Source organism: Parasteatoda tepidariorum, chromosome 8, assembly GCF_043381705.1.
Source record: "Parasteatoda tepidariorum isolate YZ-2023 chromosome 8, CAS_Ptep_4.0, whole genome shotgun sequence".
NCBI classification, from domain to species: Eukaryota; Metazoa; Arthropoda; class Arachnida; order Araneae; family Theridiidae; genus Parasteatoda; species Parasteatoda tepidariorum.
Window position 1 is genome coordinate 2,506,309 of NC_092211.1, and position 20,737 is coordinate 2,527,045.

The window sequence follows — 20,737 nt, forward strand, 5'->3', positions numbered from 1 at the left end:
ACTAATTATGTACTATAGTATGTTCTAGAAATTTTTCATTTTATGTATCTTTTGATATTTACTGTATATTGTATTTTTTGATCCTGGATATTGTGTTCATATTTAGTTGTTTATAATGTAAAAATGTTATTGTTAAAATGTATTTTTTGTTGTTTTGTTATAACAATTAGATGTATGTTGTGTGTCGACAGTTTTGTGGTTGACGATGTATAGTTTTAGTGAATATTAAAATGTAAGTATTACTGATGATTGTATGGCTAATGTTGGAGAATATGCCTTTGTGTTTTTACACTGAGGAAGAAAGGACAAAATTATGTTCTTCTGTTTTGTCTGCTTTTGTGACATTATTTGTGTTCCATTCATGTTATTGAGCTTTATTCAGATGTAGTATAGGTAATTGATCATATATTTGTTTAGATTAAAAAGTCATGCTTAGAAAGAAAAAAAGGTTAAATTAATTTTTATCATTCTTAATAGCTTTTAATCTAGATTTTCAGGATATTCTACTAAATCAGACACAAAATTAACAAACTTTCAATATACCTCTTTTATTCAAAGTTTTTAAAACTGAGAGTTTCAACTTTCTTCAGAGTTTTAACTTTCTAAAGACTGTTTCAAGCAAACGCAGCTGGTCTCCCAAAGGGTCCTCTTTTCCTTCTAAAGTTTGTTTTTTTAGAGGGAAGTTTATTTTAGTTGTATTTAAGTTTTAATCTGTGTGCATATATGTGCATATATAATCTGTGTGCATGTAGAAATGCTTCCTACACACATGTGCTATGCATGTAAAAAAAATTTTAGTTTTCTGCAAAACTCATCCCTGTGTATTAGGATTAAAAATAAGTTTGCAACATTGTTTGCTTATTCTTCGAATAAGCATTCCATTTGTGTTTAATGTTTATCAACACACAGTATAAGACATCTTTTAATTTGGGAATTCGTTGAGAATGAATGTAATTCTGCTGAAATTGCAAGCTTTTATTTACTGTTTAATAAATTTATCCTAGAACACAAAGCTATGTCGTAATTTCTGTTTAGGATTTCATGTAAAAATAAAAATTCATGTTTTGTTTTATAGTTGTGATACGAAGAAATGTAAAGCTTGTGATTCAAAAAAAATGAACTCCAACCATCTAAATGTTAATACTGCAGAAGTATCATCTACAACTAACTGTGACAGTGTGTTGGTTTTAACACCAGAAGGTGAAAATGGTTTGTATTATTATCTTAAGTTTTTAAAAAATAATTTGATTTCAAAATCTTTTTTTTTTTTCCTCCCTATATGAAGAATTGCAAACTGATTTCTCTTTGAAAACAATAAAAACCCTATTAAGTTTATATATTGTGTCCTTAAAACCTACCATTTGAAATTGTAAGGAATACTGTGGTATGGATATGTGAAAAACAGTGTGTGCTTGTAAGATTGAAAATTTTTAAATTACTATACAAGAACTTTGATTAATTTAAAGTTTTAAAAAAGTCCATTAATATGTTGCAACTAGAAAAAGAACCAAAGTTCTATTACTAGAAATAGAACCAAATAATTTTCAATTCTACGTTTACTTTTGAATTTTCCTGAAAATGCCTAATTTAATAATATTAACTTTTATTATAATTTTTTCCCTAGGTAATTTATCTTTTAATTCTAAATACAATTTTAATAAATTATTCTAGAGTATCCTAAGTAACTTAATTAAGACAAAAAAAAAGAATTTTTTTTTAAATTAGGTTATTTTTTCTGTTTCAGTTCTCTAGGTCATGCCTAACCTATCCACATATATAATTGAATCCTAATTATTGCTTTCTAGTTATAGACTAACCTCTTTAAAATAATATTTGTTAAAACTATCAGTTTTTTCTGTTGAGTGATTTTTATCTCTGTTTCAATCAAGTTAATTCAGTTTTCGATTTGAATATTAATTGTGATTTTTATTATAGATCAAAATGGGAAGATGTCCTATGGGGGTGGTCAGCTGCACAGGAAAAATGTTATTAGCTGTGTTACTGTGAGAGATTCTGATTCTGAAGGCTACAACAGTCCTTTGCAAGCACTTCCTCATTTCACGTCATCAGTTATTGGTCGAGTAATCAAGCCTGAGCCACAGAAGGAAAAATCAACGTAGGTTATATTTCAATTCCCGCTCCTCCTTTTTTTAAGCCCTCCAGCAAATAATTTATTTTTCCCTTCTTTGTCATTGTTAAGCACAAATTGAATTGATACCTGGTATCCCGAAAATTGTAAATTATTTGAAAAATCAATCTGGTTCAAAAAATAATTACTTAACCTGTACTTAATTTTAAAAATAATTTCAAAGTTCTATAACAAGTGGCACTGCTAAATGAAAAACTATTTGCATGATGTGCAAAGGTATTCTTTAACTTTCACCTCAGATTCCTCACAAATTTACTGCAAAAAAGGATATCCAAAGCTAAATGCAGCCAACTGTATTTTTGTTATATTTTTTTTTTCGAGATTGTCAATTATTTTTGAAACACCTACGAGATAATTCATTTAAAAAGGATTTCCTAGCCTGCTCAGCTCTAAGGAGGTTTTCTCCATTTTTGTAGTGCTTCAATTTGGTGTGTCAAGATTAAATGTCTAACATAATGCTGAATCTGAAATAATATATACAGGGTGTGTAGCATTTTTAGAAAGTGCTTAAGCATGCTTATTTTTTATTTATGTTTTTTTAAAAGCCCTTAAAGATGCATTTTTTTATTCAGGCTTTGTAAAAAGTGCTTAATTTTCTTTATTTTTAAGAGAGATTTTCTTTACCATATCAATTGTCATTCTAAATTACAAAAAAAAAAAATCATGATTTTTACAATTTTCTCTGCAATATTTATCACAAACTAGCTATTTTATCATGATTATGTAAAGTCTTTGAAAATGTTTTTGAATTTTATTGATTTTATGTCTATAAATTAAGAACTTTAAACAATAGAAAAAAATTATTGGTGTAAAGGTTGAATGGTTGTAAAGTTCATGGAGATTTACTAATCAAGCAAGATATAGTAATTCATTTTTTATTGAAATTAGTTTTATTAATTTTTATTGAAATTTAAATAATTAAAGTTAGTTTTGTTAACATGCTCTTTAAAAAGATATGATTATATTTATTTTTCTTTGTGCTAAAATACATAACTAATTTCTTTTGTGACTTACAGTTGCCAACCCATTTCCCAAAAAAAGAGATTACTGGAAAAAGTTCAAGCGCAAGGGAATGCTGAAGCACGATCCCAATTTGGTAGCCAAAATTCTTTGATTTTGCCAACCAAGCAAGAAGTTTTAGCTGATAATGATTGCTGTCAGCAATCCCATTCATCATCGAATCCTCAGTCGGATAGCATTTTAGTGACATCTAGCCGATCATCAAGCAATTTAGCTTCTACTCGACATGCTTCTAGTGGTGTTGAGAAAGATTCATATCAATACTATTCTAAGCAACAAGTTCAGAATTTAGAAGGTGAAAAGCTCATAAAGTGTAGCAGTTCACCATTACGAAACAAAGAGGTGAATTTTCTTTTTATTATATTAAATTACTTTTATTGTTAGAATACAGACTGTTTTCATTAATATGTTTGAGTTGATTAATCTGCTGAACTTTATAAATTCTTAAAATCTGGATGGACACAAAAGTATGGGAGTTTAATCAATCTGGATAAGTCAAGGAATTAAATTAAAATGACTTTAATATATGTTTGAGCAGCATTTATGATCAAGATTTTTTTTATAAAAAAAATGGTCGTTTTTTTTTTTTTTTTTTTTTTTTTTTTTAAATTATTACAATTCTAATAGTTTGTAAAAGTGTTTTTTCTTACATAAAATTTATGTATATAAGAACAAGGTTTAATTGAAAAATTGATCAATGGCACAAATTTTTGTGCCATTGATTACAAAAATCAGGGAAAGAGCGTAAAATCAGTCTGGAAAAGTGAAGGAATTTTTTTTCTAAGTGTTAATTGAATGTGAAATGCTAAGTGAATTGATAAAATCACTCAAATTGGATGTTATGAGCAGACCTTTGACAAAAAAATTTTAAAAGCAAATAAGTCTACTGTGTATGAACATTAAAAGCAAGTTGTTTTTAATTAAATCTGACATTTAGATTTTTCCTTATTTTTATTTATTCAGAAATTAAGTTTTGAAATTGGGATTAAGTATTACACAGTGTTAAAAAAAAATTATGTAATTGATAAAAAAAATTTTGTCAAGATTAATAAAAGAGATTTTTTTAAAAAGTGTATTTGATGTTTTCAAAATGACAGCATTTACAAAGTTGACTAGTGTATTTGTAAATGTTTTATAAATTTCATAACAGATTCTTTAGTTTTATGTAAGAATGTTCTTTAATAACATTTTGTCAAGTAAAATGCGAATTCAGATTTAGCGATCATGAAGATTACAATGTTGGCAGATATTTCTAGACATTCTTAAACTAATTTCCTTAAAATTTACTTCTCGTGATCTTTCACAGTGCTCTTTAGTGGTAGTATAAAATAATATCAGTTTTTAATTGAATTTTGAGCTATGCCTATAAATAGTAGTACTTATACATTATGTCAGTGTTCAATTCTATGTCTATTCTATACCTTCAAATAGAAGTACCAATATGTTTTTGAACTTTTCAGAAAACTATTGTTTTGCCCTGCAACATTAGTAGTAGAGGTGGCCGACATGGTCCTAGTGTTACATCAGCTCATCTTTCTCCATTACAACATATTGGTCAGCCTTTGTATCTCACTACGCAGGCTGATTTATACAGGTGAATCTTAATTTTGTACTTAGAAATACTTGATAGTGCCTTGTTCCAGCATCTTATACCTTTCTCTTATTTTCGCAGAGATTATTGTCGTCCTGCTGTTTATGTCACTTCAAACTTGTCTCATCAAGCATATTTGTCTGGAGCTAGCCAACCTCAAAAGTACGTCTTGACTCCTGGCCAGATATCGTCTGCTTCTTTTTCTACTACATCTTTGCCAGTCCCGCCTCCCGCCCATCATCATCACACTTCCAGCCGCTCTTCTATAGCCGCGGCAGTTCCATACACAGCAGGTCACAGTGCAACCCACCCCCTTCCAGCGCACCTTCAACCATCTTCTAACCCGGCTGCGGCTGTCTTGCCCTCTTCGGCTGTATCCATCGCCCCTTTTTCGAGTGCTCCGGCCCTTGCCCCGCATTTCAGTTACAGCCTCAACCCCTTGAGCCCAGCAAAACCTTCCTATAATCCTTTATATCAAATGTTTCCTGAATGAACAGTACAAATAAGAACTCCTTGTTCAAGATTTTGTACGGATATACTATTTTGAAGGTTACAAGAGCAACGGTCATGACTATCTTAGAGTTTTTAACTTGATGGGAAAAGTGCCAGTTGTGTTATTAAACAGCACAGTAGAATTTATGACCAAATAATGTAGCTAAATTGTGATGTTTGTGACTTATGTTGGTTTGGATTTTCGATGAATCGGGTGTTACTTTTTCCTCATAATATTTTTTAGTGAATCGGGCATAGTGCAGCAAACATATTGTAATATTTAGTTTTAATTCAACATTGTTTGTTCCACTTGTTGTTTATTGATTGACGTGTGGTTTATTAGCTTGCATGAAAACATATGTAAATAACGTGTATATATATATAAATGTGTGTACTTTTAATACCGATCAGTCCTTTGTAAATAGCTATGATTTTGAAGGACTGCAAAACTAGATTTCTTTTATTTTTATAGTGTACAAAAGGAATGTTTTGTGCGGTGTGGAATTTTTACCATTTTGCAATGTCCTTAATTCACCTGTGTGATTTTAATAACTCACTTTTACACACCTTATGGCCATTTTAATGGTCAACTTCTATGGTCATGTTAGTCTACTTATAGATGTGAAAAAGGCTTGGTTTATATGCCTTTAAACTATATGTGCATATTTTGGCTAAATGATTTTTTAGGTGGTTTTCAAGAAAAGTTTTAACTTTCATACGTGTTAATTCATGCTTCATTTGTTATTTACTTATTTTTAGTCAAAATTTCTTTGTTAATATTGTATATGATTTCTGTTGATTCAAAGTTTTAGTGTGGTTTGTGATCGGTTGTGTTATTTCTAACTTAATATTTGTGTTTAAATTTATTTGAATTAATATTCAAAAATTTTCATGTTAAGCTCATTTAAATGTTATATAAAATGTCTTTGATTTTTTTTCTTTGTACTTAACCAATTCTCTATTGAGCGTTTTTATCTTAGCATAGCAACATATGTATTTCAATTTGTGCAGTTTATAAAAAATTGCCCAATTTACTTTAAAATTAATGCTTATTTAAAAAGCAAAAAATAAACGTAGTTTTGTACATTTCATTTTACTATTTTTAAATTAAATCTTTTCTATCTTTCACTAAGTTACTTTTATTTCTTAGAATTAGCTTAAAATTTTCACGTTTGTTTTAATTACGGTTTACTAGGAATTTCGTGCTACATTTAGTGGCCATGTTTAAATAAATTTTTATTAATTAATTGTATCATATTGTATATTAATTATAAGCATTAATATGTATTAACACTGTTTGTCATTTAAAAATTTTATTGTTCTATGTAAATGCATATCATTATCTAATTATGTATTAAAAATTTAAATCTCAGTTATGTCAAATTGAAAACCACATTTCACTACATGTAAATATTCAATTTCTTTTATATCTGTAGCCTTGTATATGTGCTTATACTAGTTTTTTAGGTGCCAACTACGTAGAATGAGATTAAACACCACCATTGAAATTTGTAAAAAGTATACAAATGCGCTCAATTCCAAGTAGATCCACAATGCATTTTCTAATTTTGGAAGGGAATAAAATTATTTTTTTCCTCATTACTTCTGATGTTTAAAATATTTTCACTAAGAGGAGTAATATTTGACTTCTATCAGTTAATATTTATTTTATATCGATTCTTATTTCTTGTAATTTTGTTAATTTCTGTAATATAGCAGTTAATTTAAAACAATAATTTTTTAGTAGTTGATAAACTTAAATTTTTAAAATGACGTTTTTTCCCCCCTTAATTGTATGTTATATCAATGAAATTACATTTCATGTTTTGATGTCAATATTATTAGCTAAACTAAAGTAAAATACAAAATACTGATTTCTAGTTTGTTTTTACTAGTAATTTGGGAAATCCTAAAGGAAAATAAGTATCCTTAGTTTTTCTGATTAGAATTCATAAATATCCTTAGTTTTTCTACTTAAAATTCAAAGTTATCTTTTCTTTTTATTTATTATTTTTTCTTTGAGTAAGATATGTTTAAATTTTCTTAATTTGAAAAAATATTTAATTACTCCTTTTTTATCTCAATTATAAAAGATTTCGATTATAATATTTACTAAAATATAAGTTCATCTCTAATTTCAAAATTTAATTATTGATGTATATTTGTATTTCAAATTTTATCTCAGTTCAATTAAAGTGACGTAACTCAATTTTATTTTTAGATTATTCTTGATTTAACATTGTTATACTTTTTGTTATTGTACAATTTAGCATTGATTTTAATTCTTTTGTGTTATTTTTTAATGTTTAGATTTTATATTATGAAGCTAAATTTGACATAATTTTCTTCTACTTTTCTATCAATGTCAGTGGTTATAATTTACTGGGGATGCCAACTAATATGAATTATTTGATTATATTTATAAAGCACCATGCAAAAATAATACTTAAAAGTTAATAATTATTTTCAAAATTTTCACTTCTTAATTGATGATTAATTTTAATTTTAAAATATTCTATTTAAACGCATAATTTAATTTAATAACTCTTCGTTATGTTTATTTAAACTTTCATTTTATTTATGCAACAAATTTTATTTTAAAATATTTTTCATGCACAGTGACTTGTTAAGAATTGTGATATGATTCACTTTAGAGTTCTTATATTTAAATTTTTGTACTTCGACTATATAAGTAAAACATGTTTCTAATTTCTTCAAAAATGTTACCTTAAACTAAAATGACTATATATTAACTAATACAATATGATTATATACTAAACTACCATACATAAACTAATGACACTATAAAATAATGTTTTATCAGAAAATAAACTGTTTATTCAGCATATAATAATGTAATTAACTTCATTAAAATACCTAGCCACAGTAATGTTATTAGTTACCAGAAGTAATAAAATTAAGTAGCTAGTTACAGTAAAAAACCCAATATCCAAGGAACCAAATTTTGGAAAATTTTAAAAAATTTTATTGTGATTTTTTTTTTAATTTTGCTATTTCAGTTTTATTTATTTTTCAACTGTTAGTCTTTTATTTATCTTTCTATCTACTATTTATCTTTTCTTTCTATCTACTTTCTATCTCTATCTACTATCTAAAAACAGGCATTCAGGAAGAAAAAAAATTTTCTCTTTCTCTCTATTGTGAGCACTATTTTTAGTAAAAATGAAAAAATTAAAAACCTAGTTTTTCAACCTTAAGTAAGAGCAAAAAGTTACGAATTATTCTTATTTTATGTTTCTCTCCTGCATTTGTTTTTCTTTCAGTTTTGAAAATTTTTTTTAATTTATCTTTAATAATTTTTATCGATAAATGTAAAAGTTGCTTTTTTATTTTATTTATTAATTTTTTATAAGCAGCAATTGTGATGATTTAATTTTATTTATTGAGGCACTGTCTTTTTCCCCAAAAAATAATTAACTTATAAAATTAAGATTTTGGCTGCTCGAATATGTGAAATTTTCACATATCCAGAATGTTCGTATTTCCCTGCATTTCAGATAGTTGAGCTTTTACTATATTTTAAAAATGTATTGGTATTGAACAACTAGTTTTGCATTAAAAAATTTTTTTAAATAGTATTGTAAATTTAAAAACCAAAAAAACAAATACATACTCATAGTTTTAAGATTCAAAAATATATTACATTCGTGTACTCCATGTTAACCTAATGAACAAATTTCTATTCAAACAATTTTAGTTCCCAACCTATAACATTAATTGTATTTTGAAACTCTCTTGACTAAATTTAAATATAAGAACTCTAACTCATTTATGTGTAGAAAATAAATTTATTTATTAGTCTTACACATGGAATGACTAATAAATGTTTTTTGTTTTATGAAAAATTGCTTTAAAACTGATTAATTTTATCAGAAGAAGTTGGTATCTCTCTTTGAGTAGATTTGAGCTTTTCGTTTTTTTTTCCTCTATTTTATTTTCATCAAAATTTTAGTTTCTATAAATTGTCTATTCAGCTGGTGTTCAAAATCTCTGTGTATAACATTTTTGTGAGTTAGTGTTTAGATTTTACATATATTAGTGTTTTGTATGGTAATTTTTAGGAAATTTATACAAAGTACATAACTCATTGCTTTTAGTAGTTGGTTGATTTTTGCGATAAATCCAAAATAGTTATGTGCTGTGGAGACTAAATGTGATATATTTGCCCTCCATGTCATGTTGTCTGAAGCATGGAAAAAAAGTTACTCATTCAGAATTTAAAAACACATAGATGTTTTTTATGCAGATTGACGTTAAATGATAGTGCAGTGGTTCTTAACCTGTAAGTTACAGAAGCTTCTTAGAAAGTCATTATCTCTTTTATTACTTTTTTTTTATTTGCCTTAAAATATAATAAAACCGCTTGATGATAACACCACAATTGTGAGTTAAAGAATACGTGTTATTAACCAATCACTTCACAGGATTTTTAATAACACAAATAATACTTCAGCTTTTATTCATATTTAATTAAAGTGGATTAGAGGTAAGACCCTTGCTTGCTATTTACTAGTAAAAAAAAATTTTAAAAGCAGAATATATATTGCACATCTTCAGACATTACTATCAGTTGCAGCAAAAAAATCATAATTCTAGTTCTAATAGTCTATTCTAAACTGAATTATGCTAAGTGCAGAAAATGGGTGCTTGTGGGGAAAATTTTCCATAATTCGGTTGAGAGGAGCCCCCCCCCCCCCCTCAATAAAAAGATTAATGTAGTATAATTAAATTTCCTGAAATCAACTGGAAGAAAAATTGTATCTCAAATTTTTGTTTATTGTAAAAGTTTGAAAGCTTATGTGATGTATTGCGATATGTAAAAAAAATATCAGCTTAATATATGCTTATAAATGAATAAAGGTCGAAAATAAGAAGAAAAATTTCTAAAATTTGTTTTTGTAAACGATCCATGAAGACAATTGCTTCCATCGTCTCAAAAATTCTAACTCTTCTGTTTAGAAGGTTCTGGGCTAGGTGACTTCATAAATTTCTCTTAAATTAATAAGTTTATTCATATTGGAAAGTTTGCTAATTGCAGTGCCTGAAAACTTAACAACTTTCTAAAGAGCTTTGGTCGCAAAGCTAATTTGTTTGCTGATTTAGCATTATAATTAAAAAAGTTTTATAATAAATCTGTTCTTAGCTTTTTTATTTAACAACTTTCAAAAGAAACTTGTGGTCTAAAATCCGATTTGATTATTGAACTTGAATAAGAACTAAAAATAATGAGTATGCATTTAGCTTTTTTAAAAACTTTCAAAAGGAGCTTCAATTGCAAAACTGATTTGGTTGTTGGTTTTGAATGGTGGCTAAAAAAAGGTTAAGAACCCCTGTGATAGTGGTTTGTTCTTACTTCTGTGTTGTCTTATTATATATGATCATTATTCCTATAACGTAATTGTTTTATATTTACTATTTGTTATTATCGCTATACGTAGATTTTTCGATTATTAATTCATTTTAGATTTGTGTTTCGTGCATTCAGTTATTAGTTATGTGTTTAGAATTTGCAGTAGGGTCCTGATAATCTTAGTTAATCTCTACAAAAACCATTTTAAGTCTAGTATTTCTATTATGAATGTAATTCTGCGCTGTTCATTTCTCTTACGAAATAATTCACGGCCCAATTTTTTGTGGTAATACTTTTTGAAGTTAGTAAACTCAGTTAATGTTAATATGGTACACAAAAATAATTTTAAGAGTGCAATTAAACTAAGCTAAACTCAGTATTGTGACAGCCCATAGAAGGCCAAATCCTACTGTGCTCGCCTCAGTTTTTTTGTCCTTGGGCTCTGGGGTGCAAGAGCAGATGTTCCGGTTGGGTGGTCAGTCTAACACGGAACCCCCAGTGTTTAGTTCTCAAGCCTGCTTGGTACTCATTTTATCGACCTACTGTAGGGGTGAAAGGCTAAAGAGTGCAATTTCTTAATTCTGATTCCAAATGTTTACCAAGACTTTTAAATATTCCAGCTTTTTGATAAAAGAAATTATTTGTATACTGTTAAACTAATAACTCTTTAAAACTCTTTCAGTCTTAAACTTCACTTTTTGTGCCATCACTTTTCAATTCCATCTTTATTTCATTTCCCTGCATAGCTAATTATCTTATTCTAAACAAATAAGCAGTAATATTGACCCATTCAATATCTTTATTTTATCTTTTTCATTCATAGTAGGATTTGCGTTGATAATACCAATCTCTGTTTTGCCCCCTCTCTACCAAAAAAAATAATCATAACCTTTGAAATAAGGCTGTTTTTTTTTATTCCAACAACTTAAAATAAACTTTAATTAAAGCTAGCTTAATATAAAACTAACTTGCTTCTAAACTCTTTTCTTTCTTTTTTTTAAAAGAAATAATAAATAAGTCATAAGTATCTGTACTTGTAAGCAGCCAATATCAAAACTTTAAATGAAAGGTATTTTCTTCCTATAATACCTGTGGAAATAAGTCAAGCTGGTTTGGAACTGAGCATTTCAAATTTTTTCAAAGAAATTCATTTTATTCTGTAATTTTTCTTGTTATCCCATCAAAAATCTTAGGATTTTGTGTTGTTAGTTGGTGAAAAGAAGCCTCTAGTGAATGACACTTCTTTTCTGAAGGCAAATAATGATAGAGAGCTATCTCTGACATGCATTGTATTTTTTGCTCCTGCTATTCAAATCCTGTAAGAGATGAAAGTAAATACTTGAATGTTTCTTATTCTTGTGAAAAACTAGCATTATCAGGACTTCGCTGTAGCTTATTATTACTCTTGTAATAAATCATACCAACTCAAAAAATGTGTTGGTATAGTGATATTAATGGTGTTAGCTTTACTAGTCTTATAAATATAACCTGTTGTAATGTTTAATGGATTTATATCAAGTAGCTGATAGATTTGTATTTATTGTGCATCACTATTATATTTAGATTTGCCTTTGTGTATTTATCACATTGGTAATGTTGAATGTTGCCTTGGGGGTTTTATACAGCAAGTATAAAGTAGTAGTCAGCAGATGACAAAATGCAATTGATATGTGATTCATATATATATATATTATATATATACATATGCTTATATATATACACTCATTATTATGAAAACTTGGTGGTATGTTATTTCATTATCTGGTATTAGAAATACCAATTTTAGTAACGTTTTTTCTTAGAATTTCCACTTGTATACTTATGCATAATGATATACTTATTAATTGTTAGGCTGTTACTGTTTGGGGCACTTAGCATTTCAAAATATAAATGTTATCTAAATGGTATATTATTTCAAGATAAGGCTTAGTTTGACTAGAAGTATATAATGTTTTATGTCCGACATTAGCACATGTAATTTGTTTCTATATTAGATGATTTATTCTAAATGTTTATCATTATATCTCGTGTGTAAAAAAAAATGAGTTTTCATGTGTATTTCTACCCATTTATACATAGAAAAGTATATGCATCATTTGTGCAATGACAGCACTGAAAGTATCTATAATTTTTTTTTCGACATTATAGTTTACTTTTATGCTTAAACCTATCCTCAGGGTCATGTTACATATTAACTTTAACGTTTAGCACCAAAATTATTTCTTTTAGTGCTATACTTCCTTGCTTAACATATCCTCAGGGTCATGTTGCATAGAAACTTAAATATTCGTCACCAAAAAAGAATAAAATATTTTTTGTTTAATATTTTATTTCCTTGCTTAACAATTAGCAGCAAAAAGAACCAATATATCTTTTTTCAAATCAAAACATTATGCTTTATTTCTTTGCTTAACATACCCTCGGGGTCATGTTGCGTGTTAATTTTAAGATTTCGCTATTATCTATCACGTTTGCAATTATAACTGTTCATGCATTTGAGATCAAGGTATATGAGGTTTGCAATTAGAAGGCGATCTTATCAATATACTGTTATCTTTTTATTGTGTTGCCTATTAGAATAAAGTACCATTTATTAGCCACAGAAAACTAAAAAAAAGTTTTCTTTTGTGTCATACCAAACAGCAAGCCTCGTTGACATCGCTTACGCTCTTCATAATTAACAGACTTGAATGTATTTTGTAAGTTATCGCCTTAAAGTGTGTATGTGTGCTTATTGAAATTGTTTCTGCTTTAATGATTGTTGTGGTAATTGTTTGATTATTTATTATTTGAATTTTCTATATTCCCCTTTTCTTATTAATATCATTGATTTATGTTTTTTAAGTTTGTAAGCATGATTATTAAACACTTTTCTGAAGGGATATTTGTGATTGTTATAAAGAACGAGAATAAAGTACAGTCAAACTTGCTTCATATGAGAATATAACTTTAACTGACATCTTTAAAATGTTTAAAGAAAGTTAACCAACACTCGTTTGGAAATACTAAGGAGTTTTTTTATTTATTTAAAAATTAATATAAAGGGCTTTTATCATTACAAAAACTAATAAGTTGTTGTCTACTTATTTAGTTTTTAATTGTGAAAAAATATTTTCCTTTAAATAACGATTTTAAATTTAATAATTAGAAGTAACAATAAATAAATTTATAAAGTGGTGACTACTGTTGATTATGTAAAGAAATGTAGATAATTAGAATTAATTGAAAAATTTTGTTATTCATTCTAAGCAAAATGAACCATTAGTGCTGCTGTAAATATTTATCCAATTAATTAAATGCTTAAAAAAGGCTTTTTTTTTTTTTTTTTTTTTTTGGCCTGGTGTGATATTAAATAACATATTTTCAGTATGACCTGAGTTTTGCTATGTTTTCGATTTTACTCTTAATGAGTAAAATCAAAACTTGAATTTTCTTGTATGAACTGAGTTTGACTGTAAATTTACTCTTAATGAGTAAAATGAAACTGAGTTTGTCTATGAATTTTCTCATATGAAATGAATTTGACTGTTAATTTTCTCATCTCAACTGTGTTTGATTGCGAATTTCTTTATGTGAACTGAGTTTTGTTGTTGATTGAGTGCTTTTGATTTTATTCTCAAACAATTATCAAAATTCTTAGTTACTTTTCTTTTTCATCTCTTATATAAGTTTTTACCCAATCTGAAATGTGGCCTTTTGCTTTACGAGAGCACTTACGCTATGTACACATTTAGTGGTGCTATGTAGAGTGAAGCTTAGATCATACACAAAGACGAACTTTTAATATATTTAATTCATTACTAATGCCATTTCTTCCTTTTTTTCCCAGTAAATTTTGCATTACATTACTTGTAACTAACTAGCAGGACCAAAAAAGAAAACTAGTTAAATTATACTTAAATAGTGTGTTAATACTTTTTCTTAATAGGTTACCATTTTGGTATTTTTCACATTGCTATTATTAATGTCATTAAATAAAAATAATTTGTTGGGTTTTTTTTTCTTTTATTATTGTAAACAGTTTTCAGGGATATTTACAGTTTATGAAATGCCTAATTTTACTGGTATCTGATATTTTTTAAAGTGAAACTTTTTAAATGGGAGTTAGAAAAGCTTAGTAGACAAATGATTTACACTAGTTTGCCAACAGCAGTTTGCATATGGATCCTTATTTGAGTGTTGTTTAAATGCAAATGCGTGAACAGGTCTCTGCTTAAGTTAAAAATTTCTTGGAGTCAGCATATTATGTATTGCAAAGACAAAATGGTATTTTGCTTTTATAAAATAACATAAAAACAATTTATATTATCCAGGAAATGAATTTTTTTTTAAAATTATGTAGTCGAAAATATGCTTGTCTTTCGGTTACAATTTTAATATTTTTTACTATGTTTGGGTTAGCCCTTTTATTTTTCAAACAAATCCTTGGTTTTAAAATTATAAATGCTTCAATTGTGAATAAGATCAGGATTTCTTTGTTATTATTGACATGTTTCGTCTAATTTTTATAACTGATTTGATTCGATAGATAGGGCTGCATATAAACCATTCAAGGGCCACATTATGGGCTGCAGTTTGTGCACTTCTATTGTATGCTAAAGAAAATAAAAAAGTTAGGGAAAATATCTAATTCAAGAAAGTAATTTACAGGTTAAAATAGAAAAAAAAGTTTCACTTTTGATGTGTAATTATTGCTCATATATTTCTTTTTAACTCAAAGTATGAATTATTTTTAAAACATTATCTATTAAACTTATTCGACACATCTTTGCGAGAAAAAAAAGTATCCTTTTTTTGAGATTTAAAATGTGATTTACAATGAAACTCAAAATGGTAATCTTTAAGACTTAATGTTCAATCAATTCTCTGTGTATGTAATATAGAAACCCACCTTTTATAAAATATTAAACAGTGTGAATACTCTTAGCATTATTAACCTTTTCACGAAATATTGTTACAACTACAAAACGTTTGTTTTGGAAGTTTATATATGTATAGAAAGTTAACTCTATTTCCATATAATATACTATATCATTTAAAAATTATAGTAACCTTTTTTTTTTCTTTTTTTTTTTTGCAAGGTCACATATTTCAATTGATTCTTCACCAGTACCAAAACTTTGGTTTTGGTTTAAAAAAATATATTATTTTCTAAATCAAAATGTATATTTATTTGTTTGATGGCCACATATTATATTTACGATAAATCTTAATTTGTGCTCAATTAGCTGGGTAGTTTAACCCCAGGTTTTTATTACTGTATTTAATGTGTTACATTAAAATCATTCACCAACTTAATAGTAGAAAGATCTCACCTTTGATATTTTATTTGAAATTTTTAAAAGCTTGTGATTTTGTCACTGTGTTCTAATTGTATATTTTAAGCACCTTTAATTTTATATATGCGTCTTTCATCGAAATTTACTCTGCCTATTTCTACTAAATCTGACACTTCTGTGACTTTCAAAGTGTCATATAAGGAATAATAACTCTTTAAAATAATTAATTTTGTGATAAATTATCTCTCGTATATCTTTTTAGAATATTACAAACAAGCAAAAATTATCGTGGATACTTTTTTATGATTTATTCATGTTAAATTTTGAATTCAAAAAAACATTCTGTCCATTAATATATTAGACTATAGTTTGCATTAGATTAGAATCTAAACGTAATTTGATTTGTCAGTATATCAATGGTTTTAAGCCATTTTATGTTCAAACATAAACTACAACTTCATGGCATTAATTGAGTGTAACAAAAACAATTCAACTGTTTTAATTTTTTTTTATTAATATCATGAATTACAAGATTTTACTAAATGATTTCTATGATTTCTTTGCTTGTTACTTTTGATAATAAAACATGAAAAATATTATTTAATTGTAAAGTACATTACAAAAAGTTTCTTTCTTTTCATTAATAACTTAAACGAAATAAATAGACAAAAATGTTGTGTGTATTTTTTGCTACTCAACCACAAGTGAAAATGTGTTAGCTAGACACAAATTTGTATGCTGAGATCACCAGATATTCATCTCGATGTTACATGCCATGCCAGACTAAACTCAGTCATCTTCCGATGTGTATTTCAACATTTATGATTATAAATCTGAATAGCAACAATTCATGTATTCAATTTAGTTTTTTTTTTTTTTTTTTAAATATATTAACAACTTTTTGTAATGTGCTTAATGAATAAATAAATATTCTTCATCCTGTTTTTAATCAGAAGTTACAAGATAAAGGAACTGTGAGAGTAATTTAAAAAGACAAATTTTACTTTCAATTAATTGTAGCATCCATTTAAAATTAAGTTTTACTAATCAAAGATTATCATCTACTTTTAAATTAATGCCAAGAAGTAAAAATTTACAATTTATAAATCACTATCCAGTCCAACCATAAATGTCTATCTATTCATATAACTCAAAGAAAATGTATCTATAAAGTAAAAACAACTGTAAATAGTTCAGAGTAATTTTTCCACTTCTACAAAGATAATATGTGAGCTTATATGTGTGTGAAAGCTACTATGTAAATTAGATTTTGTAGACTTTAATTCAGTATTTCAGATGCCTGTGTGTAATTTTTATGCATTGAGTATAAATAAATGTTACAATTGCTTTGTGTGCACATAAATGTTGTTATTATTTTAAAGCTTAACATATTTTTCTTTCATTTTACTCATTCAATCGGGTACTTTTCTTTCCTTCCAGACACGGATAAGTACCTAGGTTAGTAAAACCCTTACCCGTATAATCCGTGTCTGGCCACTATTCCAGCCAATCTCAACCCCAGGAACGTGCTTGATCAGTGGCAATTATTTAAAATTATCTATCACATACTATAGAGAATGCATTTTCTACAAGCTTGCAATATGTAAAATGTATTAAAAATATTCTTAGATTTTTTTGGTAAGCTACAACGATCGGTACGGCATAACCTCCAGTGTATTATTTTTTTTAATTAAACGTTTTCTTTTTCGGAGATGCTTTTCCTGCCTTTAACTGATAAAGACATCCCCTTAAATTTCCCCCCCCCCCTCATTTCAGCAAACTACAAAAAAAAATTTTGATTTTTTTATTAAACAGCAATTTTTTATTCATAGCTGAACACAAAGCAAAATTTTTAACAATTTCACTGTTAATATGTTATAAAGCATCACTTTGAAAAATAAAATTGTAAAAAACTCAATCCACAAGCATAACTTTGTACAAGTTTAACTTTAGAAAATTGAATTAGCTTAATACTATGTTCATGAGCGAATACTAAGCTATTTTTGGCGGAATGCAAATCTGTGCGTTTTGCACCTGATGCTCAAATCTAGAACTATACTGTGCCTTCTAAGAACCTGACATAAAACACACAAAAATCCAAATTAAAAATGTTAGAGTAGACAATGAATGATCAACACAAAAATATTTTTCGCCAATCTTACATATATAAGAGGTACGTGACAAATGTGTTAACTACCTAGAAAGAATTTGGCCAACCTGAGAGCGATTAATTGGAAAACTATGGCTAACCAAAGAGTGGCCTGGTAGAAAGTTCTTGAAAAGACCACCCTTGGCTGACTATTTTGGCAGAACAGCTTATTACAGATAACATTTTTAATAGTTAATAAAACTAAACTCAGTGATGCAACAACCCTTAGAGGACCAAGGCCTACTGTACCCATCTCAGTTTTCTTGATCTTTGGGCTCTGGGATGCAAGGGCAGATGTTCCAGTTAGGTGGTCAGCCCAATGCGGAACCCCCCCGTGTTTAGTTCCCAAGCAGGCTTGGTATTCATTTTATCGACCCACTGAGAGATTAATTCTACCCTGAGCCCAAGGATCTAACCAATTAACTGGTAATAACATATTTCAAATATCTATTATCTTTTACTTCTTTCCTAATTAGTAGAAAGGATTAGAGTTCTTCCAGTAAAAATGAAGAGTTTAATCCATATCATAATGTATGTGAAACATCAACTTGAATGCCCACAGATGGCGCCCGAACTGAACGAACATTAATGTTTTTTTCTTTTCTGTTTTAGTTTGATTTCTATGCATTTATTTTATTTGAAGGGAGACTCGTTATCTTCGCAATCCCAAGAAACTTAACAAATTTTAAATTTGTTAAGTTTCGATAAGAAAAGTTTCAAATGTAATTTTTCTTAATATTTAAGTATTGGGCATTATTTTATTATTTAGGGTTGAATGATATACTTAGTTTAAAATATTTTTTCGAAAGACAAATTAGTTACTTAAAATAGCTGTATATGTTTCTATAAACACATTATCTTCTCATATTCTTAAAAATAAAATGTTTAAAAAAATATTTTTTTCCATAAAAGCTTTATTTTTTGTTTTGTTTATAAGTACAAGTATAATTTTGATAATGTTCACAAAACACCTTTCAGCTTTATATACCTAAGGTCTAATACAATTACAACATCTGTTTTCTCTTGATTTAAATTTAGCCACAATTGACATCAAATCTTCTAATGCATTGACTAACTCATTAAGTTCCTCCAAATTTACTGACGTCACTTCTTTCATATCAGTTTGTGTAAATTTATGGCAATGGCCTACCTTAGACGTCTTTTCATTCGACTCTTCACTTTCAGTATCCCAATCGTCATCTGAATCTAGACAATTTGAAATGGCTTTTATTGGCAAATCAGTTTTTATTAAACCGATTACTGTAACACGAGCGTCCCTTAAAGGTTTACAGCCGAAAGTACTTCGATTTGATTTTGATACCATGCGAAAGCTTTCTACTTCAGGTCCCATAACTATTTTCAATCCAGTTTGTTTTGAAATTTCTTGCACTGATTCTGATACATTGCTGTGAAAATTATCAATAAATAAGATGACTGCTCCAATTTTAAATAGATGGGCAATTTCCTATAATATAAATAACACAGTTTCAGTTTTTATAACTTTAAACACATAATTTTATCTTAATCTTTACAAATGTTCAACAAAATGTATTTAATTTAAAATAAAAATTATACTTATTGCATGGACAGCGTGTCGGTACAAAATGGCAAAACTTAACTGATTGATAGAATGTATGACTAGAACACAATAAGTGAGAAGTTAAAAGATGTTTTCTATTATCACATTCAGGGTTGGAGTTTTTGCCGGCAAAATGGGTTTTTTGCCAGGACAGTGGTAAAAACCGGCAAAAACCAAAATATCTAAATTGCTGATTAAATATTATTACAAAATACTTGAAACAAATTTAAATCAATCATAAGGAATAATAATTTTGATACATTACATGAAAAAATTATTTTTAACATATTAATAATTAATATAAGGGTAATAATTTTTAAAAGATTGAAAGTTTTTGATCTCTTTTCATTTTAGAATCCTAAAATAAATGTTTTTTTACAAATAAATAAATATTATTATTTGTATAATATTATTATTTATTATAAAAAATTATTATTTGTACAATAATTAACTACACATGTTGATAGATATTTTATGCTTTAAATTATAGTTATATTAATTTAAAATAAGTTCATTTCACTGGAAAAAAGAGAATAATCACAAATTTTCCAATCAATAATGTTTTAAACTACTAAAATGATATATTATTACATTATCATTTAATTATGGAATAATAGTTTTGTTAATTTTTTTGTAATTATTTATATTCATAGTATATATTTCAATTTTAGGAATAATTTTGTATCAAAAATGTGTTTTTGTCCTCTCATCTTGGAAAATATAGGTTTTTGCCACTTTTTGCCACTTTGCTTGGCAAAAACCTGTTTTTGCCAGGACGGTTTTTACCGGTATTTACCATGGTTTTTTCCACCTGCGGCAAAATCTTTTTAACCCTGGTCACATTTAAAGAATAAATACAAGAATGAGAAAAAAGATGCTTTAGAAAACTTTTTATTCAAGGGAATATGATTGATGTACTAAGAATTACTCAAAGAAATTGCTTGCTGTAATAATAAATTTACGTCTCTCCCTGCAGTCATGTAAGTCTGCATTGCAGCTGGCAGAAGATCTTTATAGCAATTTCTTTGTAGAATATTTAGTGTCTCCTTTCGAGTTCATAATATAGCAGTTAGTGACATGTATATATTAGAAGCAGCATGCATATAT

General features: G+C 27.4%; 2 protein-coding genes across 5 annotated transcripts in view; one reads left to right on the plus strand and one right to left on the minus strand.

Annotated features, from left to right (window-relative positions):
• The window catches only part of LOC107456488 (homeodomain-interacting protein kinase 2), a 56,161-nt gene extending 38,896 nt beyond the window's left edge, over positions 1–17,265 (plus strand). Inside the window, exons 19-23 of the mRNA XM_071184420.1 lie at positions 1,076–1,209; positions 1,936–2,116; positions 3,166–3,511; positions 4,630–4,763; positions 4,842–17,265. Of these exons, the coding sequence (XP_071040521.1) occupies positions 1,076–1,209; positions 1,936–2,116; positions 3,166–3,511; positions 4,630–4,763; positions 4,842–5,253 (1,207 nt within the window). The 3' untranslated portion in view covers positions 5,254–17,265. The remainder of the gene's footprint in view (positions 1–1,075; positions 1,210–1,935; positions 2,117–3,165; positions 3,512–4,629; positions 4,764–4,841) is intronic.
• LOC107456494 (uncharacterized) overlaps positions 14,615–20,737 on the minus strand; it is a 74,969-nt gene continuing 68,846 nt past the window's right edge. For all 4 annotated transcript variants that reach the window (XM_071184422.1, XM_071184421.1, XM_043053801.2 and 1 more), the window contains exon 3: positions 14,615–19,516. In XM_071184422.1, the coding sequence (XP_071040523.1) occupies positions 19,040–19,516 (477 nt within the window). In that variant the 3' untranslated portion in view covers positions 14,615–19,039. The remainder of the gene's footprint in view (positions 19,517–20,737) is intronic.